Here is a 26,585-nt window from a genome sequence, read left to right as displayed (position 1 = left end):
TCAAAATGCCTTTTTTGTGTGTGTGAAAGTTCCCACCCTCGGGAGAAAGAGAGGAGGCCAAAGACATAACAAATGGAGAGGCTGTTGAAGAATGTGTCAGAGATGAAAAGAGGTATATTTGGAGACTGTAATAGCTGTGTGTTGTCTCTCTGATGTACAGAACTTGGATGTTTCTGGTCTTAATTTGGGGCCTTGTAGATTAATTCAGCTGTGCCGCTCTAGTGGTTTTGTTGTTCTTCTCCGCAGAAAGTTAGGACCTTTTGATAAATGCTCTCTAAATTTGACAGAATTGGACTGTGGGCAATACCTCATTCTCTCTGTGTGTTTATGAGCAAATAAAACAGTCTGGTTTATGACAGGGATGCTATTTAATTTCCTAACCAGAATCATATGGTCTATCCATCCTGGTGGCTTAGCAGGCTCAGACGAGCAGTGTGTACTCGCAACATCCTGAGTTCAAATTTGGCTCACAGCCTATTAAAAAAACCAGAAGAAAACTCAAATATTATTTTCTTTCTTTTTCTTTGTTTGTCACGAGCAGAAGGTGAAAAAGAGATTTTCGAAAGCTGTGAAACACAAAAGGTTACGATACAGGTCTTCACCCACTGTCACCTTCACACCCACCACTCCACCACTTTCTCCCCACATGGGATGAGTGGTGTCTGGCTTTGCTGTAGTCTGCTGGCCCCTTATCTCCTCCCCCTGACTGGAGCATAGAAAATACATAATCACAGTGCCCTGTGTCAAACTGATAACCCCCCAACACAAACCAGTGAAGTAAGTGTGTGTGTGTGTGTGTGTATCTTCCCCTATGTACATATGTGTGTGTGTGTGACTGTGTACTTGTACATGTGTATTGTGTCTCAGGGGTGGCAGAGAGGATAAAGGGGAAACGAAGGAGCAGAGGGGATTTGGAGGAAGAAAGGTAATGGGGTTGAGGGGGGGGGGGGGGGCGCAGAATGAGTCGAAATTGTAATAATAATTTTCTTCACTGCTGTATGGGGGAGATTGGGGGATTTATGAATATAATGAGCAGAGAAGAGCCTAAGGATGATGTGTGTCTACTGCAAGAGTAATTGAAGAATAATTCATTTGGCTCTAAGACTTTTAACCCAGAGACAGACAGAGATAGAGAGGTTTTTGACCTCTGGAGGGAGGGGTATCATGTCTCATTATTGGCCCAACGAGTGTCACTGTGCTGTGACTGTCATCCAGTGCCGCCACATCGGGTCGCGCATGCTTGCATGCGTGTGTATGTACGTGCCTATGTGGTCATTTGGCTTAGTGCGCCGAAGAGAAACCAATGCTCTCTATCTCCTCAAGCCTTTCCTCGCCACTGAGTTTGTTATCAACACCAACACATGCAGGATTAGCGACTGAAAGAGAGAGAGGAAAAAGGGGGTAGGAGAGGGAAAATAAGTGATAGACAGTAGATGGGCACAAGACAGATAAAGAGAGAAGGTAACCACACATACATACACACATACAAGGATCAGCTCACTGGTCCATGACTGATGCAGACAATGTATTTGTGATACCAGACCCATGGCCTTTCCAGTTTTTGCCTCAGTCCTTTTTCAAATATTCATATCACTCTGTCTGCCTCTATGTATTTATACGTGTGTGTGTGTTTTTTTTTTTTTTTTTTTTTTTCCTGAATGTGCGTCTAGTGAGAGTGTGTGATTTAGGCTTTACTGCAGAGGGATTGTCTCGACACAGCTTTCTCCTGTCTGACTGAACTGTCTGGGATGCTTCGATATGGAAAAAAAAGCAGAGCGTATATGCATGAGCGCGCACTTGTATTCACCTAGTGACACCGCTGCCATTCGTCTCACCTTTTTCACTCCCCCCTCCCACCGCCCCCCGCTCCCCGCCTCATCCTGTCTCACACAATCTCCAACACATGCGTACAGCCAAGCAAAAATGTGTCAGGGCCACAATGCCACCTCGACAACACCCTGTGACTTTGACTTCTTGCTCAGGACTTTGACTATTACTTCAAAGTGACTGTCTAAAGTTCTACCTGCATTGTTTAGAGGATTTAAACTCAAGTTTGTCTGTTTTCTCTCGTCTTCGCTGGCCTGAGAGTTGAATTTCCACTGTTACGGTTGTTAGTTTTACTGAAAAGCAACCTTTTTTTTTCTTGTTTCATAGACAGTACTTGCATACATGTGTTTTTTTTTTGTTGTTTTTTTTTCTTTTAAGGATATGTGTTTCCCACAGTAGGACCTACTTTTCATTGACTAAGCTCACATACTAAATCCTATGGTGGTTGTAAATTAACTGCAGCAATGAAATAGCAGCTCATATTTTCCAAAATCCAACATGTACGCTATTTATGACTAAAACAATGCTTGCTCTGTCCGGGCTCTTTAAATGTCATCTAGCGGCTTGTCATGTGGGACACTGAAGTTGATGGACAGTAACAGCAATGAACTCATGCAGCTTGGTGCCAGCGTTCAAACCATGACATCATTTCCTCTGCACGGGGTCCACCAGGCCTCCACTTCCTGCTTGGCATCCTGATGCTTGACGTTGTGTAAATAAATGTAGTAATAGCACAGGTAGTTATAGCTCTGCGTACATACACAGGTATGTCCTGCACACGCTCACAAACCCTCTGGATGCCAGACTGTGACATACACTAATGTAATAAAGTGTCAAATCAAACTCTCCCAATATTGAACTTCAGCCTATTCTTGGCTGAAGGAGAGTGTACCTTTTTAAAACAGCTAGTTATTTTTCTTTCATTCAAAGTGGCGTTTTGCGTTTGACCTCTGACGCAGGCTCTCGTTTTTCCTGTTGGAGAGAGGCGTCTAAGTGAAGCAGGTGGGAGCCAAACTCCCTAGAGCTCAGAAAGCAGCTCCTCTGGTCATGTGGACTGCATTAAATAAACTCTCTATGCAGAAATGTGGTGCTACACCCATGTCTCAGACACAAACCATTTACTCATCCAACTCTTTTTAATTATTTTCTCTTATCTTTGCATAACATATGTGTTACATATTTGAATTGATGTGGAATTGGTCTATAAACCGACATTCAAATGCAATTTTATGATTGTGTAAAGCTTGATTTAAGGCTTTTTTTTGTACTGAATGGACCGTACTGATTTTTTATTTTTTATTTTATTATTTAATATTTCTTAATTTAATTTAAGAAATAACATGAGCAGACATTAAAGTGGATTTTAAGACCTTAGCGAATTATATTTTAGGATGGGTCATTTAATTTACTGGTTATTATCATTAATTATTAATTTTACCACCTAGAATGGCAGATTTATTAAATTACTGCTACTATTAACAGAATTGCTGCTTGTTTTAATAATCATTTTGTTCAAAAATCTTCTCATGCATACTTTTGTGCATGTGAACATGTGTGCACGTAGTGTTAGAATATTCATATAATCGGTGTGCGCATTAATTTCCGTGCCATGCATATGTGTTCACGGGGCGGGGACGACACGCTGGCCTCAGAGCAGCTGGATTTTGCAGGTTTCAGTGTTTTTATGAACAGCATGAATAATTATCCAGGTGTAGCTGCCAACTCAGAGGAGACAGGACGAACTCTGCCTGGTTACAGAACGCAGCCATCGAGGAGGAAAACCTACCGAACCCTCACCAAATCCCCTGCTCTCTATTCTATTTCTCCCTCACTTGCTCTCACTCTGTTTTATTCTTTTCCCGTTTTCCATCACTTTCTCTCTCACTTGTGCTGTGAATCACTGGCTTTGTCTTCTTCTCCTTCTTAAGATTTTGTTCCCCTCCCCTCCACATTTCTCTCCATTTATTTTTCTTTCTTTTCATGTTCACGTTTGTTATCGGACACACAGACATACACGGGCAGAAAATAAACTATATTATGAGTGGAAATGATTAAATAAAATTGGAAGCATTAAAACCTGTCACCTACGAGTCAAATTACTATAGTCTGTCTACTATGAGAAAACAAACACTGGCACTGTGGCCTGTCACATTCTGAAGGTGTGACTAATTATTGAGAGGTTGTTTCTTGTGTGACTTCATTTCAGGGATTTGGAGGATATTTTTCTTTCGGCAGATGTCTGCTAAACTGTGGAATTTATTTTCCTGCTGTGGTTTTTCACAGATGGATTAACAAAGTTACAGTCTCAGCCGTGACTCTGCCTCTTCCTTTTCATGCAGACAGCTGCTAAATTTTCAATTTTCTTCAACCTAGCTACACTCTCAGCCAATCAAAACTCACTCCGGGTTGGCCTGGGTTCTCATTGGCTATAAACATCAATGAGACTGTTATCATTGGTTGTAGTAGAAATTCTTTTTAGCAGACATAAGCAGTTTTGAAGATTTGGAGAACAAATACAACTTTTGATGTCAGGGCTTTTAAATTTTTACTCCAGGCTTAATAATCACAAATACTAAATGCAAATAACTGTGTGTGTATGTGTATGTGTGTGTGTGTGTGTGTGCATGTGTGTGTGTGTGTGTGTGTGTGTGTGTGTGTGTGAGAGGATATTTGTGCTGTTGATGATAATTTTTTGACAATCTGAGTGTTGCTTGTCTGTTGCTATGAATACAGTATTTTCTGGTAGTGGTCACTTACTTCCAGGTTTGATTTTTGCAATGCTTTTGTTTTGCAAACAATGCCGCCACACACATTTACACATGCACTCACTCACACACACACACACGCACACACACACACACACACACACACACACACTCTTACACACACACACACACACAGAATGAATAAATGCATGAATAATTTAGCACGTCGATCCAACACTGGCCACAGGGGCACATGGTAGTTTGTGTGTGAGTGTGTGTGTGGTTTAACAGTATGTGCATGCATGTGTGCATGTCTGTGATAATGCATGCAGTTAAGGATTTTTCCCCTTTAATTAAATACCATTGTTTATCATGTCAGTTTAGCTGTCCCTGACGATCACGGCTGTACTCTTGACCCATCTTTGCACACACAAGCTGTTTAATGTTTATTTCATTAGTATATCTAAGCATGTCTTCACAGTATAGGTGCCACAAACAAAATCTGTTTCATGTTTATTTCATGCCTAAGCAGACCTTTTATCACAAGAGGTGTGGATCCAATTTTCTCTTGAAGGGTGACAAAAAAAAAAAGCCACAGGCTGCATAAGAATAGAGAGACAAATGGAGTAACTAGACAGAGGTAACGGTTTTGAAAGCCTCTTTTATAACCGTCAGCACAGTGCGGCATCACACACTCGCTGTGTTTGTTTGCAGTCGGTGTGTGCCTCTCTGTGTTTTGATTCCCAGTATGCGGGGACAGGGGAGAGTGTTTACATGTGTGCTTACTTCACACAGCGAGCCGTGGTCCTTATCCATTCCCCCCATGTGTCTTCATGCTGGTAGGTATATGTCATGCCTACAGAGCTGACAATAGTGCTCAGTGATCTTAACACCAACTGTAAGCTTGTTTTCTCTTTAGCCTTGGCCATGACATTTACCACCCTGCCTCCCTGGCGGCTGGCTGGAGTATCATACCTCTATTATCTTGCATCCCCGGCGTGTGTATGTGTGTGGACACCTGTGCCTTTAATAATTTTGAGTATGTATCAGGGGAAAATACAACTGTGCTGTGACTTGGAAAAAGCATTTTAGTAATTTCTGCAAGCAAGAAACATTTGTTCAACAGTGTGTCAGGAAGTAGATATTTTGACTGGAGGATTAATCTAAACACCTCTTATAAGGTATATTCTTATATATTAATCAGATGGGTAGGCGGGATTGTTGAAAGTCTGGCAGATGAGAGGAAAAGCAAAAGTGAATGCTTATGTTGGCTCATAACCCCTCACACCAGGCATGCAGGCACAAAATGGTAAACACTAACAGCAAGCAATTTTCCATCATTTATCTGCCTTGTTAGGTTTTATTCTGTATTAATGCAGTACATCTGGTGGTACGAGCTCACTCAGTGTATAGAGAAATCATTCTCACATTCTTTAAATCATAATGTCATGGATCAAACTCATTCATGCTTGTATACCAGACATGACTTCACCAAATATTTCCATTCTTACAGCTTCATTTCATTTTTTTGTACTGCTCACAGTAATTAATCAACAGTGGATCCTCCTGGAAAAAAAAAATGTTAGAGCTGCAGTTGTTTTTATATTGTTAAAAGGGGGCTTTGTTCTTAGGTTGACTGTTAGCCATCTACATGATAAAAAAAAATGAAATGTTTGTGTGTGTTGCCTCTTGCAGCTACGTAATTTGAGCGTCCTGGACCTGCGGCACATCTCCGAGCTGAACAACGAGACGGTGATGGAGGTGGTGAGGAAATGTCGCAACCTCAGCTCCCTCAACCTCTGCCTCAACTGGAGCATTAACGACAGGTACGTCAAGTCAAGTTTTTGTTTTGTATGACTCAGTGTCACGTATAGTGTCTCAGTGGATTCTCTGGCCTACAGCATGACAATCACTGATTTATCTCGGGCCCTCTAAGTAGTGAAAAACATGCTGACGGTACAAAGAAAATATGGAGGGAACCTGCAATAGTAACCATATAATAGGTGTTAAGAGACAGTAATAAAAAAGAGAGTTGTATTTATAGTACATCTTAAGAAGTTTATAATCCAACACTGCTGTGTACCAATAACCGTATAATAAATCCAATAAAAGAAGTTCAGTGGATCCAGAGGCTGCTCCTTCTCAGTTAGTTTTTAGACTAACGGCTCATTAAGGTCTTGGTTAACAAAGAGATCTTTCATTGATTGATAGTTATTTTTAATGATCTTTTTATGGGGACTAAACTGTTAGTCATTAATGAAATTTAATAATCATATCTGACATTGTTTTAATATAAAAAAAACATGCCTTTCTGTATAATAAGCTCTTTTGATTCTTCCATACACAGCTGTGAAGGGGCAGAAATGTGTTTTTTTTTCATTTAAATCTATTGATTGATTAGTTGAAGAAGTCATTTGACTACAAGTTGATTAAGAATTTGATTAGCCCTACACATAAACAGTACACACAACAATTTTGGAGCTGATCCGTATGTGAGATAATGCGCACACTTCACAAATGTCAAAGATGAATAACTACGCTTGTTTGACACATTTTAATCTTTAGTCAAATCAACACGGACGTTTCAGTCCTGACATTTACAGTACAACACGTGTTTGTATATTGTGCACACACTCAAATACTTGAAATGAAAGCCCATTAAATGTACTGCAGTAAATCAGATAGACTCCTTATGCAAGCACACCTACTCTGGTATGACCTGATAGACGATGATAGAGAAGGAACAGCTGGAGTAGATCCCAAATAATGAATAAAAACATGGTATAAAACACATTAAAAACTCTTTTGTTTCTGTCTCCCCTCTGTGTGTCTCTCTGGTCATCTTTCAAGTTGCTCTCATCCTCTTTTTTTTTTTTTTTTTTTTCTCTCACACCCTTTCTCTCTCAAATGGGAGTTGGCCTGTACAGTATATGACAGCAAGAGTAAACCATCTCCTCTTTTATTTATTAACTTGTGTTTTATTCATACATTTCTATTTAATCTATTGATTTACAGCTAAAGCTGTGGCTTCTCTGCCGACTGTACTCCCACTCTGGCTTAGGGGTGTGAACACAATATTGAATTTACCATGGTGCATAGCAACAATGGGTGCGGGGAAGCTGTGTGTGTGCGTCTGTGTGTGCACGTTTGAAATCATTCTTGCATTATTGAGTTTACAGCAGACATGTGGTGGGAAGGTTATGGTAATACCTTACCCACCTTCCTTTCAATCAAAAAACATGGAGTTTGGTGAAATCCTCACAGGAGCATATGGTGTTATCAACTTCTTCCCTTTATCACACACACACACACACACGCAGGCAGGCACGCACACACACAGCCACACAGCCTCGGCTGATTCAATGCTGCATTGATTCCATAATGATATTTACTGCAATGGTTCAGGGGCCGAAGGTGTATGTGTGTCTGACTGGATTTGTCTGGATCACTTGTGGGAATATTGGAATTTAAAATGATGTGTGTGTGTGTGAGTGTGTGTGTGGCAGCATACACTAAATGTGTTGTTGGCTTATGAATGAAACAAAGGCAAGAGAGAGTGAAAGGGCTGGGTGGACAGTGGTAGCTGACGAGTCTTACACGCTTGCTGCTCTGATGCTGCACTGCTGCAACCCCAAAGGAAGAGTTTTGAAAATCCAGCAGAAGTAACCGAAATGGCCGTTTGCTCTGCCCAGCCTCCTGGCCCTGCAGTCCTGTGTGTGTGTGTGTGTATTGTGTACATGCTGACTGCTGCTCAAGGAGCCAGAGCAAATAAAAGCCTCCAGTCATAAGCTGCTTTATTGTTACACTTTATAGTCACACAGCTCTAAGCGGAAGGGAGGGGAGCGAAGGGGAGGGGGTCTTATTTAAAGCGAGGAACTGACTGGGTGGTTTTCGCAATGTGGAGATGGAAGTGTATGTTGAGGTGTGTCTGTGTCTGTGTGAGAAAGAGGCTGTGTGTCTGAAATCGCCCCCTCATTCACTTATTCACTACTCACTATATAGTAGAAACTCAATAGTTTAGTCCATAGTGAGCAGTAAACTGAGATTTCGAACACTTGCTAATCATTATTATTGCATCATCACTGACACGTGTAGAGTCACACAACAGTTATTTTCACACCTATAAAATGTAGTGTGTTGCATTGTGTGATTGACAGAAGAAAGTAGTGTTCATGCCCTGGGCACTGCTATTTTCGTTTCATTGTAGAATATCAGAGGGCGCTCTATAGCGGATACATTTACACAGAATTCGTACACTCAAATAAAATGGTGAACAATAAATACAGTGGACTATATAGTAAAGGGGGTTATTTCAGACACAGCCAGAGTCTCTGGTTTGAAGAGGTAAGATTTACAGACATATTTTAAGAAAGATTCAGGTGACAGAGGAAGGTGATGCAGTTAAAGTATGATGCAGGGGGACTAGGTATGGGTATATAATACACTAATGAAAACATACTTGTGAATATTATATTCCATTTCTGCCAATAGATCCCCCTAAATCTTGCACACTGGTCCTTAAAGTCCACATAGGAAGTACAGCACAGTAGTCCACAAGACTAAAGGTGAAAATAGTTAAATGCATAACAGTTATTCCAACAGTAGCTCAACAGTCACTTAGAAGCACCAGACAGCTAGTGAGGTATACCGGCTAGCTTGGTTAGCAGTAAAGTGATAATAATATAAAGAACTAAATTCTACTAAATCACAAAACAGTCACAAAACAGCCGAAATAGAAAGAGTACCTACAGATAATGCTCCAACATGGGCATTTGGTGAGTAGATAAATTACGTCTGTCAGCATAGTCACAGATCAGACAAACAGCTGAATGTAACAATGTCAGTTAACTGTTGTACTGTACTATAATTGCTGAAACCCAACTGAGAACAGCTGTTGTTGGCAAAGTAATACGTAATTCTGAATACAACTGCTACTAAAGTACAACAAAAGTAATAAGGGGTACAACACCAAACATTCAACTTTTATGGCAAGATGAGACACATTATTTCCCTTTATCTTATCTTTTAACTTGCACTCATTTCTCACCTCATAGTGATTCTCATGCCTCAACTCAGGGTATCTGCAAATATCAAGTAATGCTCTGATACCAGTGCTCCTAATTCACAAGGTTAAAAACTTTATACATCACGTGATGCATGAGTGGAACTTATTGAAATCATTTTTATTTAAGGTAACGTGAGGCCAGGGGTTGCTCTGGCACTAAAAACTGAGTCGGCTTGAGTCGACTGAATGACTTGAATTTGAATCTGAAACACTGAATTTTGTAATAACATTGACAAAGAAAGTGTATCTAATGGATTGGTTATATCAGTGCTGATTCACAATCTGCTTGACATTACAGGGAACTTAATATAGAAATGCATTTCTTCCATATTTATATATGTAGGAGTACATGTGCACTGTTCAAAGCATTTGATGCTACCGAAAACATTGACTAAAAGATTGATTTTTAATTGTTTAAAGCCTATATGCCAGGACTGCATCAGCATTTTAATCAGATTCACAAACAAACTATGACAACCTTGCAGCGTATGGTGTAAAAGTAACAGAGCAATCTCATTGACATAAACTGTATGTTTACTGAAATAAACAGAAAATAAAAGAGAGCAGCTTCACCAAGTTTAACCCAAGTTTCTGTTGAACACCGATGGATCGTCAATAACCAGAGTTTCAATATACAAATCCACTCAACAACCCCCAAAACACAAAACAAGCTCCGCTGTGAATTCCGTGTGTATAACAGAGAGAGACAGAGAGGAGTTAATGACGCAACAAGCTGTTTGTGTGCAGGTAACACATATATACTGTATGTCATTTCACAAAAAAACTCCACCCATTGCTGGGCTCCACAAATTTTCAACAGAGCTGCAGCACTTTCTTCTGAACTAAACAATTCCAGCTCACTTTGTTTTGTACCCAGTTCTGCTGAGATTCACAGTGCACACAAATATCCTCTTTTTCTCACTTGTAATAAGCTCCACTTTTATGGTAAAAAATGCACATTTCTCCTGTAATAGTCCTGCACTTTTCATCACCCCACTGAAGTCCGTAAGTCACCCTCTGTCAGCACTAATTAGACTAATGACTGTCCATCACACATCAAAGGAGACGCCCAGGTGGAGCAGTGTTCCATATTTGGACCTGGTATTCCCGTGTGATGAAACTAAGCCAAAAGGGCTTAAAACCCAGCATTTGAACAAGGACTAAAGATTAAAACATGTAGATAAAGAAATAAAATAGAGGCAATTTACAGCAATTGGTGATATTTCTAAGACTTGATAGCAAGACATACATTATTAACACCTAATTCACAATTAGGGTTCCCTGTACTTTCAGATAAGGTCAATATTGGTCCCAAAAAGAATCCAAAAACAAATTACTGTACTGTTTAGTGTAAACATACTTTCTTTATGTATCATTGGGACCATGATACATGGTCCCCTCCTCTCCAGTAAGAACTGGAATCGATACACAGAATCCTAATCAGAATTGATAAAATCTAAATAACTCCTAACTCTGTCGTGAACTTACATACAGTAAACACACACTCCAATGTGTACATAGACATACACACCTACACACACTCTGGCAGAAGTTGTCTGAGGAGCTTGATGGGCTGTTTAAAAGTGAGATTTTATCGATGATGGTTTTCTGCTATGGACAGACTGTTAGTGTGTTCCCACTGACAGAGAGAGAGAGGAGCTGAAATGGCTCATTTGGCTCAAGGTTCAAAGAGTCAAAGGTCATCTGGGTCACTGCTGTTGGGGAAGCTGCACTGACACACACACATGCACACACACATGCACACATACACACACAGGATGCTTGCTTGTTGTCACAGTGAAGGCCAGAATGACTCAACCATCCCTCACATTAGCTCTCTGAGGGTACAGCTGGGTCAGAGGTGTGTGTGTGTGTTTCATACTGATGACAGTGTGCTGTGAACAGGTAAACAGGCAGAGGAAATGACCCCTTATTTCCAAGATCAATTTGTCCCCCCGACAAGGGGCCATCGGAGAGATAGAGCCCTGTGGGAGGTAAAGTACCTCAGTCATTTTTCCTTCCCCTCCTCTCTTTTTCTCTTTCTTCTTGTCTCTCATCTTTAAGAAAATAAATAATAAAAAAAAAAAAACGGTGCACCCTCTGGATCCCTCCATCTTTCTAGGTAATAGCTGAACAGCATCTCGGTGGAAGAAAGCGAGAAATGATGACCAAATATGGACTTCCCATCGTCACAGTCCGACAGGCAGATTGTGACAGTAGGACACCTGTTTTGTGGTCACCTTCATTTCTTGGGGAGAGACGATGCGATGTGCTGTAGGGGGGCAGTGTTGGCCCTGCTATTTCTCTGTATCCTCCTCTCCAGCGATGATAGTAGACCAAAGTGGGATTGTGTTTTTCAAATGTCACAGCGTTTGAAAATGGGGAGTGAGTCATGATCAAAGTGGAACGGCACAGCAAATGGCAGAGCTCACTTTTTCAGAAACAAGTTGAGAACACAGTGTCAAAGTTAAACGGTTTTCTTTCATTTTTTTGGCGCTTGGTGTCTGTTTTTTCATCTTGCTGAAACTCAGGGGAGCTTTTGTGTTGTGCACATAGTGTATGTGTGATTTTTATTACCATTGTGTGTGTTTGTTTTTCTTGTGTGTGTGTGTGTGTGTGAAGATTTCTTTTGTACCTGGAGACATGTGTTTCTCCCAGGGGAGATTGTGTGGATTTTAGAGTTTAATTTGTACCATAATTAGTTTTTTTTATCACATTGTACTTTTTGTGGAAGATGTAAAGAGGTTCAACATGGATTTTATGTGAACTTAATGCTCTGAGACACACACCTTTTGATGTGTGCAAGTGTGAGTGTGTTGCAGTAAAGTTTCCCTATTGATTTTGGTCAAAGCAAGGATCCCCATTAGCTGTGCCTTAAAGCACAGCTAGTCTTCCTGGGGTCTACATTTAAAAGCATACATTACAGCATGTAATGCAACATTACAGTCAACACAAATGGCAAACATTAGACATATATAAGAGAATAATATTAATATGTATGTAAACACTAATGACTCTCAACAGAGTTACCAGCGACAACTACAAATCTGCATATGCATAGTATCCTACAAATATGATGTTCCTAGATGTTTCCTTATTTGCTTTTTAAAGATTGATTTCTGTGTTAATTTAGTCAGTAACACTGATAAAGAATTCCATGTTTCCATTGCTCTTTATTCTACTGTGCATTTAAGGAAATTAGTGTTTGTCTTGTGGAATGAAAACTGGCCCTCTGTTGCCTGTCTGGTGGCATATGTATATGATTCTAAATTGTGTTTTAATTGACTGTACTGACATGATAGAGTTTTGAATTGTAAACTGTCCATGTAGAGAGTTAGAACCGCAGTGATCAGCATGGAAGTGCATGCTACTGATGTTAGTGCCGTACGGACGCTGGAGAGCAAGGCTTTGTTCTGTACTAACTCTAGTTTGCTTAAATCTTTTTTTGTGGTATTCACCCATATTATCTGGCAGTTATCAAGCTGCAAAAGAATAAGAGTACTTAATTTTTTTCTTAAGTTTTGTTAAATCAGGTGTAAGGTATTTTCTGCATTGGTTTATTACGGCCAACGCCTCGCCAATTCCGTTGACAACAGTGTTGATGTGTTTTGACCAGGACAATTTGGTGTCAAGGGTTATGCTCAATAGCTTGGTTTCCTTTACTTGCTGGATGGGTATTGTATTTATAAAGAGTTTAAGCTCTAGCCCTTTCTTAGCAAATGATTTGAATCAAATCTATGCGTTTTGTTCTGGATGTTTTACTTATCATTTTATTTTCAAGGATATGTCAAGTATCTGTTTATTTTCAAGGATCATCTTTCTGATAATATCTAGCTTCCTGTTCAAGATGACAGTCAGATCAGCAGGTGCTGCTGCTGATGCATGTAGTGTTGTATTATCTGAGTACATATTTTAGCATTTTTTAGTACAAGAGGTAAATAGTTTGTAAAAATGGAATACATAAGTGGGCCCAGACTGCTCCCTTGAGGAACTCCACATCCACAGACACGCTATCTGAGTAACATCCATTATAGAAGACTTTCTGCAATCTATTTACCAGATAGCTTTCCATCTAGGCAGCTGCAGATGGTCTAAATCCATAACGCTCAGGCTTTTCAAGAAGAAGCTTGTGGTCAATAACATCACATGCTGCTGTAATATCTAATAGGATGGCTACACATATCAATTTGCTGTCCAGATCTCATTACCAATCATCTGTCATTTGCACTAGAGCTGTACATGTAGAGTGTCCCTTTTGCCGAAAGTTTGTTATCAGATTATTTATTGTGAGGTCTTGTATGTGTGTATTCTTGTATTTGATCAAATACTACTTACTTAGTGCTGGTAACAAGCTTATGGGACGACTATTAGGGCCACTAAATTATGTTTTTCAGGCTTTGGGCAGTAGCACTGGTTATTTGTCATTACATGGTAACTTTATTTATTTATCCACTGTTTCCACTTTTAATTGACTGAACTCAAAATGGCAGGGTTTATACCTTATATAATTCTTTTTATGTTAAAAATGGATAAGCTATTGTCTGTCCCATGTGATAATTATCTCCCTAATCTATATACATTGCTTCTGAAGTAATCATTCAAGTAATTTGCAATTTCTTTGGGTTTTGTGATAAAGGTACTTTATCTACACTCAGAAAATGTAGGTTGTGGAGAGGTGTTTTTTCCCATTATATTATTTAGTGTACTCTGAAGCTTTTTCCCGTCATTCTTTGTCCTGCTTGACTGTAGAGCATAATATTGTTTCTTTTCCTTTTGTGAAGTTTTGTGACATAATTCCTCAGTTTACAGTATTTTTGTCTGTCAGTTATACAACCACTTTTTGTGCTGTTTCCTTTGCCTCGTTCCTCTGAGACATATAGCCCTTTAATTCCCTGTCAACCCATGGCGCTCTACAAGTCCTCGCTGTCAGTTTCCTAACAGGTGCATGTTTGTCAATAACTGGTTGAAACTTTTTGAGAAATGGTTCTAGTTCACATATTTTACCGACATCCTCCAAGAAAGCTCCCTGAGAAAACCTCCTGTAGGACCCTTTGTATACAGCTCTTGGTTTGGCTTTGGGCACCTGACTTTTTCTTGCAATTGCTACTACATTGTGATCACTATAACTTATTGGAACAGATACAGCCTTGGTATATAAATCATCTTCACTCAAGTAAATATGATCATTACAAAATGATGTGTTGATACCATTATTGTTAATGCTTAATCTAGTTGAATGTGTCTCCATTTGTTTAAAACAGCATGTGTCAGTTATGGTAACCAGTTGTCTTACTTTCATATTCAATTCACATACTTATCCAGCATCTCACCCATAGCTTCTAAATAATTATGGTTTGAGATTGGTGGCCTATAGCAGCAGCCCAGCAGCTATTCTGCTAACAATAACCCTGCTCCTGGACACAAGGCCTGTGTTGACATGGAGATTTATGTTTGTCCTCCACTGGGTCTGTCTGAGCTTTTATGTGTTTATGTTTTTGTGAGCGAGCTCTGGTCAACTGGCCTGTAGTCTTGGTGAAAGCAGATTCATGGAGTAAATGAGTCATTTCTTTTATGAGATCTGTATTGTTGGAAGTTGGCATCCTTTCTCTTTCTTTTTCTTTTTTTTTAATCTTTCAGTCTTTCTAACAGCTTCATTTAAAAGGGGAAATCAATATTCGGTTGCTCTGTGACTTTTTTCTTGCTTTTTTCTGCAGGCTAACATTCTCTGCATATCTCCATCACTTATGAGCATCACAAATCACAGCCAAAATTGGCTGCTCTACATTTTTGTCCCCCTTCACAGAAATCGGACTAGATGAGGGATGACTGGGGGCCCTCTCTGACTTTCAGGAGCTTATAAAGCAGAAAATAATTGGAGAAGCATTCTCGCAGAAACACACCTTCTCTAAAACTCAAAGGCGTGTGGATTTGGAGGCATTTGCAATAGAAGCTTTTTCCAAAAAGCCTCTGTTGTAGCCAGCTGGCAGATCTCACAGTGCCTGGAGAAGTGTTAAGCCCCAGCGGCAACAACCACAGCTTGAATTCGAAGCCAATGCAGAAGTCCCTTAAAGTGCAGTGCCATCGACGGCCGCTAGGTGCTGGCTCCAAAAAAACCACTGGCTCCAATAGACTCCCAACTTCTCTCATGAAATACTCAAGTCAATAGTCAATACATTTTTTCAACGAGTCATTATGGACTCATTTGCTAAATTTGGGTGCTCTAATAAGTGTGGTGCTTTGTTAATAAGATTTGAAGACTTATAGTAGCTTTGATGTCTGTTCTGTGGGCGTTGATTGACAGCTGTGATTGACAGTGCTCTCTCTGGCTCTGAGACTCGCACTGAGTTGGACTATTGTTGCCATGTTTTGGCAAGTTTAATGATACTTGACAATGATACCTGCCATGTCAATTAATTTTAACCCAAGTGTGCACTGTTCTGCGTTCCCAGTAAGCTAGCTTTCTCTTCAGTCCGAGGTAGCAGGGCATGTTTCCAGAGTGTGAAAGGAAACATCCCGCACTCCTTATTTGGAAGGTCCCGGTGCCAACCTGGGCTTCAAACCGGCTCCACTACAAACCAATGGGTGACGTCACACCTCACTACATCCATATGTATAATATATAGTCTATATACAGTCTATGGGTAAACCCCAAAATGTAATGATTACATGATACATCAGTGTGATCAACGACATGTGATGGTGACTCAGGCCCCTATTTGTTCTGAGAATTAAACTGAAGAACTGCTTTAAAGAGCCAACGTAGGAGTAAAAAAGTCCTTTGCTCAAGTGAATAGTAAGACAGATTTATCAAGTGACTCACTACTACTAAGAGTGACATCAAGGAGTTAACCTATATGAGCAGCTCTCAAGTCATGTATGCTTTAATTATGAATAGCCAATCAGACAAAAATATTTGACTGATGTCTGCCCCATTATTTATTTATTTATTTATTTATTTATTTAAAAAATCCTTAGATTCCTGCAGGGATATGTTATTCTGCCAAAGCCTACATAATTTAAATGTTTTTTGGTTTTATTTGTGTGTAATCTTTAATATCTCCTGTAGCAATTAACACACGAAATTAACAACAGGAAGAACACTCCAATATGGATGAAATTAAAGGGAAATTGGCTGAAAAGGAAACAAAACAAGAACGAAACTGGAGCATGGAAGAAAACTCTGCTACTGGTTGAGCAGATGCTTCAGGGAAAATGTTAATAAACTGAATATTTATTACAACAAGTGCGGCATAAAAAAAAGAAACATATGTTTACATGTGCACAAGTACCCTGGTTATGATTAGGTTTTTGGAGTATCCTGGTCATGTGTTGCACATGTAAACACCTTATTCTAGTTTCAGAAACTTGGATATGCTGCCTGGAGTACTCCAATAGAAACCAGGATATTGTGACATGTATCACATTATTTAGGTTTCTCAACATGAGTGGCTTAGATGTTGAGGAATCAAGACACAACTGGACAGAGATGATCAAGTTTAAAGTTCTTTATTTTTACATCTCATTACACAAGTATTAGTGAGTAAAACTATTAGGTTTCAGCTCCTCGACAATGCAGTATGGAAAAAAGAAAGAAATGTTTAAAATAGTAAAAGCAATAGTAATAGATAAGAGTGTAAACAACAAGATGAGTATAAAACATATGAGTGTATGTATGTATGTACAGTGTGATGTGCATGTGTCCTACCTGTAATATATGAATAAATGTCTATATGTGTATATTATATGTGTATATGCATGGATATCTGTGCTTATGTTTGTGTGTGTGTGACATCAGGCAGGCAGCAGGCCATTAGTGTCCATTGTTCATAAGCCTGGTGGCCCGGTGGAAAAAGCTGTCACAGAGCCTGCTGGTCCGGGCCTTCGGTCTGCGGTAGTGCTTGCCAAACGGTAGCAGCTGAAACAGTCCATTGTTGGGGTGGCTGGGGTCTTTAATAATCCTGGCAAGGGTCTTTAATAATCCTACAGATCAGAAACCTGGAAACTGTTCATGTAAACAAGGATGTTAATAACCAGGTTTCTCATGTAAACGCCATATTAAGAAAATGATCAAAACCAGGATAAGTGTTAAAACAGGGATACTTGTTGCACGTAGCGACCCCTACTGTCACAGTACTGTGGCAGTTTACATTCAGCCTTTTATCATATATGTAACCAAGCAAATATTAACATGTCATCTTTCATTTACTACCCAAATTAATGTTCTTGTTGGGGCACAGTAGTTACAGCAAAGTGGATACTCTTTTATTATGGCTGTTGAGTGATTTTGGTTTGTTAATTTAGTTTTCCTGCATGCTAGTGTTAACTATCTGGGGCTAATATGTAGCTAATACAACATTTTACATAACTGTTACTTGTTGTAACTTTTACTCTTGTAGATGTGTATGTTTACTAGATTAATTACCATGTTGTACATCCCACAGGAGCTTGATGTTGATCTTTCTTTGGCGATTTCCTCATGGCATGAGGACTATATATAAATAACTGATTTGACAGTTAGACTATGCTTTGGTGAATCCAGTTTCTTTGATACAGTACCAACTTATTTTTTACAACACCTTTGGTCTAATTCTTAAGGATATCACAGCATTTCATTTTTATCTAGGACCCCAACAGGCTGCTCTTAACAGACTTTGAAGAGTTACATTTAAGACATCTTTTGTCCAAAGAAATATTACAAAAAGGTTTCATTGTTAACTCTATGAGTAGGAAAAAAGTGAAGGTTTTTACTCTTATCTGTTGCTGTCACAGTTTTATAAATATGTGCTCTGGGGTGCAGCCTGTGATAATGGAAAGAGGCTTCTTTTCTTTTACTGCTTTTAACCTACTCACACTTATAACATAAGTAGAGGCCGGCGTCAGTTGAGTGTTATTACTAAAAAAAAAAGTAGAAAGAGAGGCTTGTGGTTTCTGTTGAGTACAAACTCTCTGTCTGACCTCAGTAGTCGCTGAGTTCAGCCATAAAGTTTCATCGCCGTTAAAGAAAGCAGCTGGACTGTATAAAAGTGAGTGAATCTGTCAGATAAGAGGTCACATGAAATGTCTGAATCTATTGTATAACCTCAACTTCCTACCGCACTATTTTTCCTCCAGCGCACTATTTTTAGTTTCTTTTGGTATTTTTTGGATGTTTTCTAAATGCCATGGAAAATGTCAGCAGAGCCCGAACCAGGGGCCGACAGACATTTGTCCTTGTCTTGTTGCTCCCCCACCTGTCTCTCCAGATTTGAATGGAGGTGCTGAGGGGCCTTCCCCCCTGTCCTTGTCGCTTCTCTTTTCCACTCTTGTATTTTCACACATACATCATAAGGACCAACGATTTGAGCAATGCTACCACTACTAAGAACGTCGTGCTTCTTTCCTCTGCTTCCGATGGGGGAAGTCATAGGAATACCATGGACTGTACTCACATGATTTGTAAATTAAAAAAACCCCTGGCCTCTATTTATTTACTCAGGCTGACCTTGTTGGAGCAGATTAACTGTCAGCAGAGATTAGAGTCCTGGTTAGTAGAGTGAATACACAAGGAGAGTTGCCCTGTTGTCAGACATGATGGGAAGAAAAGGTGCGGGAAAAATCAACGAGGTGTAATGGAGGCAGAGTGATTAGGTACGGCAGATGCACACGTATGCAAGTAGCAGATTTTTTTCTTCATTTCTCTCTGTTATGTCTTTCATCTCAGACTCTAATTCTCTTTGTTCTGTCTTTTTTTTTCCACACTTCATCTCTCCTCCAGTTGTCTTTCTGTGTTTCCTCCTGTGTCTCTCTCATACTTTCCTCTTCTCCCTCTCTCTCTCTCTCTGTCACGCACACAAACACTGAGGTGATTATTTCTGGCAGGTTGGGTGTGAAAGTGTGCTATGATAAACATGCTGCCGTGGTTATTAATTTTGAGTAATGGCAGCGTCAGACTCCAGTGCCTTGATAAGTATCGGAGATGGAGGAACATTTGTGGCGCGGCGCAGAGACACAATGAAGGCAAGCAGCTGGAGCTTATAGGCTACAACAGCATGAGAGCTGCTGTTGTATTCAGGCACAGATCCAGGGCCAGCAGCATCCTGCACCTCTGTGCATATCCAATGAAATGTCAAACCCTTGACGAACTAAAATATGCAGTATAAAATAAGTAAAATATGTAATTAATCAGATTCATGTGGTGTTGCTGTATAGTAAAGAGGGGTCTGAGTCTGACCTCTTCAGAGGAAGTCTCTCTGCTCGTCACACCACCCTGCTGCTCCAGGGTCTTTAGTTTGATTGGAGTGCTCTCATTTCTGGAAGTCATACGATTTGATTTGTGATGCATCGTCAGTGACAGCTAAACAGCTGCTGAATTTAAAGGGGCTTTAAGTAATCTTTGACTTTTATCACCCTCTTTCGGTGACTAAGGAATTGCAACACCGCGACTGATGTTTGGTTCAAGTCATGGTGACATGTAATGTGTTAGGGGAAAAAAAAAAGTTAGAGATTTGTAAGGTAAGCTAATAAGAGCAGAAGCTCAGAAGAAATTTCTGGTGAGAAGGCAACATTTTACAGTTTCAAATACAGAGCTTTCCTTTGGATAATTTTTTCCATATTAGCCACGCTAATATGGCAGTTTAGGTATGCTGTCAAACACCCGTTTAAGGGTCCGATAGTATTAATGTTTTGAGTTTTGAAAGCTGCAGCGATGTGATGTCCCACTTTTTAATGCCTGCTTAAAATTTCACACAAAACCCTAAACAAAAATGTAGCTTTGCAGCGTTTAAATCACCTTGTGAAGCTTCCAAATGTAATCATTATAAGGGAAACCCTGCATCTCACAGCTGTGGACACAGGCCTTTGAAGCACTATTATCTCACAAAATGAGTCATGAGCCTGACACTGGAATTTAGCTCAAATCCATGTTAACCAAATTGTTGACCCATGACAGCAAAATTATTGGTTCCATTTTGACCAAATACATTTTTGCTGTAATTTAATTTTTTCCGCGTATAGGTCTCTGTTCTGTCAGGCTGGGTAAATTATTGTTGCTTCAGCCTATTACCAGACCAGGAGATAAAAGAAGAAGCCAATAGAGAGCATGGTTTAAAAACAGGGCATTTGATTTTGGGTAATGATGCAAAATGTATGCAGATTGTGCATCTTCATTTGATTTTCTCTCTGATCTTATTTTATGTCTTTGTTTGGAGAGTTGATCTCATTTTAATGCTTTTATCCAATTCTGTAGTTCTGGTGGTTTGATGGGTGTTTTTTTTTTTTTTTTTTTTTTTAAATATCCACTCTGAAGGTTAAATTGTTGCTGATGAATCTTTCTCACAATTGCTTTTGTGTGTGTCATTTTCATGTTTGATTTATCTGTTTTATGACAAGAAAAGAAAATCCAAAACTATTCAAAACATGCTTTTCTGACTTGTTTTGCTGCTACGAATCAATTTCAGTCCGATTGTTAGAGAGGGAAAGAGCGTTTTCCCTCCTACTTCCTGACATTTTTCTTTAAGACCTTTCTTGCTTGTGCCAACACAATTATTATTTATTTATTTTAATGTGATGGTTATACAAGCTTTAGGACAGCTTCAGTCAGTACACTTTCACTTTACCACCCCAAAATAGCAGTGCACGTCTTTCTGTGTGTATCTTTGTGCATATGCATGAATACTTTGGTCTGCGGCCAAACCATAGTGGGCATCTCTGTATGCATATTTGTAGATGCTTGCCTGTGAATGGGTGCTTAAGAGCATATGGAGGCAAAGCTCTGTGTTTGACTCTTACTCCAGAAAGGGGCCCGTACACCAGGTTGCATGCGTTCACCCTACAGATGGTTCTGCACGGGTCACGTGTAAAAGTGATTTGAGTCACGCAGAATCAGCGTGTCAACTGAGCAGGTAGGTAATGTAATCACACCGAAATGTTCTCATGAAGTGCTCCGTTGGCCAGGAACCAATGCAGTGGACTGTGCATGGTGACACCTCCTCTGTGGAAATGCGTGGCCACCGGCTCTCCGTGTTCCCCCCACTGAAAGGAACAGAAGTATTTCACGTAGCCGCCTGATTTCTTTCAGAACTCTGAATTCTTTCCTTTCATGAGATGACATACCTTCTTCTCAATGTCCATTTTACAACAGACATTAATTGTGTTCCCAGCAAGTGCCCTGTTAAATTGGGCACAAAATGGTTCGAGTGTAAGGCAGCGGGCTTGGACTGAGTCTGACAAAACTATGCAGAAGTGGAAAGTTCCCTTTTAGAGTTGGTTTTGTGCATGTGGATACTTTTGTGGTCAGGATCTCTGTGTACGAGTTGAGGTTTGTGTTTGTGAATATGTTTGGCTTACAGGTGGTGCGCAGCAGGGAGCTGTGGCTTATTATGGTTATCCATACTGTGGGGTCAGAAAGTTGCCAGTATAATCTAAATGGTAAAGAGACCACGGGGCTCGGCTGCCCTTGTTTCACCATGCTGGAGACCTGGCATTTGGCCTCTGTTTGAGGACCAAAGCTGTAATTTTCTCTGTCTTCCTCTGTTCTCTGTGGCTTTTGGAAGACTGGGTCAGATGAATAAAACAAAAGCCATATTCAAAATTATTCTTTTATACGCTCATCCTTTTATGCCTTATTTCTTTATCATCAAATGAGCACATGTCCTCATGCCCTTGTTCTATCCCACCAGCACTTTGTGTAATTTTTGCTCTGTTCTTTTTTTTTTTTGTATTGGTGTTGCTTTATTGATACCATCCCTTCCCTTCTTTCTTGTCTTCCTTCCTTCCCTCACTTCCCTTTTTCCTTCCCTTCCCCTCGTCGCCGTGCTCTCTATATCTCCCTTAATCTCTCCCTCTCTTCCCATTTTTCCACCCTATAGCGTTCCCCGCATTCCCTCTGTGTTGCACTCGTTTGTGTGATCGCCTTCTTCATACCCACAGCACATCCGCTGCCCCACAAATGAGAGCAGGGGGAGCAAAGGGGAGAGCATGATGCAGGGCCCAAGGAGCAGGGTTTAATGAAGCCAGCCTAAATGAATTTACTGCTTTCCATTGAGCTGCTCTGTCCCATGTGGCTGACTCGCACCTCAGCCATTTTGTCGGAGGCCCCCCTCTCTGTTCTGCTACCTGTTTGTGTGACACCTCTGTAATTAGCCGCCACTATTGAGGAGAGTAATTGTGTATTAGAGCTGTGTTCTGTTATGGGAGCCTCAAAAGTGAACATTTTTATGCAAATGCTCAGAATCAGATTAAGAAAATTACCCAGGGTTTTGAGTGTGGGAGAAATAGTGGAAAGCCATTTTCTACCAAAGGGGAGAAAGGAAATTACCGGTATCACAGTGTGCTAAATGGATGGAGGGACCGACGTGTCTGCTTGGATTTGTTTGTTGGGATATTTATGTGCTAGTCTACCGGGATAAACACTAGGGGTGGGATGAAAAATCAATATTGCAACATATCGCGATATTTCCACTTATCGATATACTCGTGCCAAGTATCGATAAATTGTTCGTAAACATACGACCACTCAGAATCGATTCAGCTACTTTGACTTACCGCTACCAGAGTGCCACAACCCTTCGACTCCTTATTTAGGAGCTCAACAGACTGGGGACGGTCAGATGAACGGCAATTATAGGTGAGAACAAAGAAGAAATGCAAGCGAAATAACTAGCCATGAGCAGCTGCTGTCAGACTCTCCGTGTCCGCACTGGAAATACAGACAGTCAGCTGGAGTTTTGACTGTCACTAGAAGCGCATTCATGGCCCCTTGTAAAAGTTTCTGCGTGGTAGCTGTGTTGTAGCTGAGCTAGCGGCTCTACTACGAGAGGTTGGTGTGTCTGTGGGGGAATGTCAGTACGAAGCCATCGTGTTTATCATGTTAATTTTACCGTTGTTAGCCCTGAATATCTCTTAAAGCCCTGAATATAGCACAGTTAGTTATCAACAGGTCGTGTTTTGTGGTTACTGCCACAGAAAAAGAATACATCTTTGGTTTATTAGTACGTTGTCATCTCTCTGTTGTCTCTTATCAGACTTGCTAACGCTACCAGCAGCTCTGTGTGAGAAGCACAAACGGGCTACAGTTAAAATTTGTTCTGATATTTATACTTGGCGGCGTATCTTTTCTGTGAAACTAATCTACTATTAATAAACATTGTACATTATCTGACTATTTCCTGCTCCTTGAAACCATTTCTTTCTTCTTCAGTTACAGATATCATGATATATCGTAGATCATTTTTTTGTGATATATCATGTATTGCAGAATCACCTTTGTTGTGATATATCGTTATCGTTGGAAGAATACCGTGAGTTCATCTGTGATTCCCACTCGTAATAAACATAGAGAATGTTTCTGCTGCGTGACTGATTTACTATTTCAAATTGGTATTTTACAATGCGCTCTGTAATGGAACTTTAATTACAAAGTAAATTGGAGTTATTAACTGCTATTGTTGCTCACCTGGTTTGTATTAGAGGCTCCCAGGGACAAATACTGTGCTGATTGTTAATCCTACTCTTTGTTCTGTTATGCATGTGCTTGTGTGTGTATGTGTGTTTGTATAGACTCTGGAAAGTCTGCACATGCCAGGTGCTTGCTTCCAACCTCTCTGGTTAGGAACAGAGCTGCAGACTGAAAAACCTGGATTGGCTTGCAGCTATTCATACATCCATTATTAAGTTTCTATGTAAATGTTTTTCTAAGTTCTAGTTTCAAAGTCCTACTAACCAAATCAAGTTGCACCATTGAAATTAAATATCTTGGCAAGTGAAGACTAGCGATTATGCTAACCAAACCAGTGCTATTTAGTTAATACTCAGAACACAACCTCACTGGCTAAGGACTTTGTAAACACAGACAGATATCTACGCAAACGCATCTCCCCCTTCTCTCCATCTGTGCTCACCTGCCCAAGCCATGACATATGGCTTGTCTGTTTTGATCAGACCGTCAACTTCTAAAACTCAAATTTAATGTTCACCTGGAGTAGAACGATGCATAAACACTCTCCAGACACCCCCAGGAACTCTGGGAAATCTGCCTTACTCCTGGAAACTTTAACTTTCTAATTTTATACAAGGCGGAAGTCGTTTGAAACTCAGAAACCACCTTTTCTGACATAAACAAAGAATGAAAACTGTGTACTAGATATGTGGCGTGGGTGCCTGCGTGCATAATTTTTTGAATGTACATACATGCATGTGTGCATTTGTTATCTTGAATGCCTGTCATGTTTGAGGTTTCCTTGCAGAGATGCGCTCGAGGCCAATACCTCTACTTTCTGATCAGTCTGTGGGTAAACATTGCATTTAGACTGTGCAGTTTGCTGTAGGATCTAACATTCATGTTCCTTGTTTAGGTTAACCGGAGTTGACCCACTGACAGCAGGATAAATTTGTCTTTTCAGTTGTGCTTCCTCATGAAGAGTTGAAAAGGAAAGTTCAGCGTGACAACAGCATCCCAGCCACTAGTAAAGATTTAGTGTCCTGCCAAAGAAGCAGGAGGAGACTAAGGAGCTTGCACACAGACCTTTAGACAGAACTATAAACTTTCTAAACACTCTTAAATAAGTATGCTGCCCTGCACTTTGAATTAATATTAGTTAACATTTGACAAATCATGAGCGATAAACATCCCAGATGTTTAAACGTTTACTTTGTTGGACTTGAGGAGGGTTTGGACTTATCTGATGCTCGGCTCTTACAGCGTGCTAAAACTCCTCTGTTCTTTTTTTTTTTTTTTTTTACTGTCGGAGGTCTGCTTCCATTACCTACTAAGCCTTTGTCAGATTGCAGGGCTGTGAAGCGGTCCCCTATCACCACTGGTAACGGTAGTTTCCAAGTTCCAGTCTATTCAGCTCACGCCGCCACCCTTCAGAGACTGGTAATAACTATTTGCTCAGGCTTATACATTCTCACCCTGTGACTTACATTTTTTTTTCTGTTTTCTTCTCTCGCTCCATTCATCCTTCTCAGTTTACTGGATCCATATTTTTTCTTTCCTCTCTCCCTTTCTTCTTCCCTCTCTCCATCCTTCCCCTCCCTCTCTGGCGTCATCTTTCCTTTCGTCAAAGCAATCACTATTTAAACTCTCCTCCGCTCCAAGGTCCTGTCAGATCCCCTAGAAGCCAAACACTATTAAAAGAGGTCTCTAGAGCTTACCCAGTGTGTATATATGGGTGTGTGCATGTATATGTACAGTAAGTGTGAATTTTTCTCGCTGTGCTTCAGTGTGAAGCCACAACTGTGTGGTAATATGTGTACGTATCCACATTGGTGTAGAGGGTATCTCCTTTTTTGATCCTCTGAATCTTCAATAAGAGCGTGAACTCTGGTGGGAAATCTATTGGCAGCAGATTCAGAAGATTACGGAAATTCAGCCTGGCGGGAGGCAGTAAAAAGGTGGTTGTGGTGGGGGGAGTTTGAGTGGTTGGAAGAGCTTGCCATAACCCAGAGAGAATAAAAATATGAATAGAGTGTGGCGTCAATGACCTTGTGGTATGAGGTTTTGTGTCCCTTGCCCGCTCTGCATAGCCAAATGGGAAAACAATCCAAACACACACATGCGCATACACCCAAAAGCGCACTTACACACACACACACACACACAATTGTGTTAATACAAATACACTCACTTTCGCAATCTGCTCTATTTTTCTGTCTGAGAAAACAAAACCTTAATTATGATACAGAAAGCTGAAGCACTGGCTGTAACATTAAAAGTTTCTCTACTTTCCATCTCGGTTGGTTTGTCGACACCCGAGGTTACGGGTGGTGTCAGGAAATGTGATATAAAACTACAGGTCCCAGAAGTCTGTAGGCAGTGAACACATTTAACAGAAATAAAACATAGGAGCAACTGCTGTATTTGTTTACAGTGCAACCAAACAAACTCACATTAATTAATTTCTGATTCACATATTCTGTTTTATTTTAGACTGTGAGGTAACTTCCTGACCTGAACTGGACCAGGTGTCTATTTAGTGGGAGGGATTTAGAAGAGATAGAAAGTGAGAGGG

General features: G+C 40.2%; 1 protein-coding gene across 2 annotated transcripts in view; it reads left to right on the top strand.

Annotated features, from left to right (window-relative positions):
- Positions 1–26,585, top strand: part of fbxl17 (F-box and leucine-rich repeat protein 17) — a 238,947-nt gene that overhangs the window by 83,412 nt on the left and 128,950 nt on the right. For both annotated transcript variants that reach the window (XM_044374728.1, XM_044374737.1), the window contains exon 8: positions 6,228–6,358. In XM_044374728.1, coding sequence (XP_044230663.1) covers positions 6,228–6,358 — 131 coding nt within the window. The remainder of the gene's footprint in view (positions 1–6,227; positions 6,359–26,585) is intronic.

The sequence above is a fragment of the Thunnus albacares genome, chromosome 2, assembly GCF_914725855.1.
Source record: "Thunnus albacares chromosome 2, fThuAlb1.1, whole genome shotgun sequence".
Lineage (NCBI taxonomy): Eukaryota > Metazoa > Chordata > Actinopteri > Scombriformes > Scombridae > Thunnus > Thunnus albacares.
Note: the sequence above shows the minus strand (reverse complement) of the source record. Positions and strands in the feature narration are given on the sequence as shown.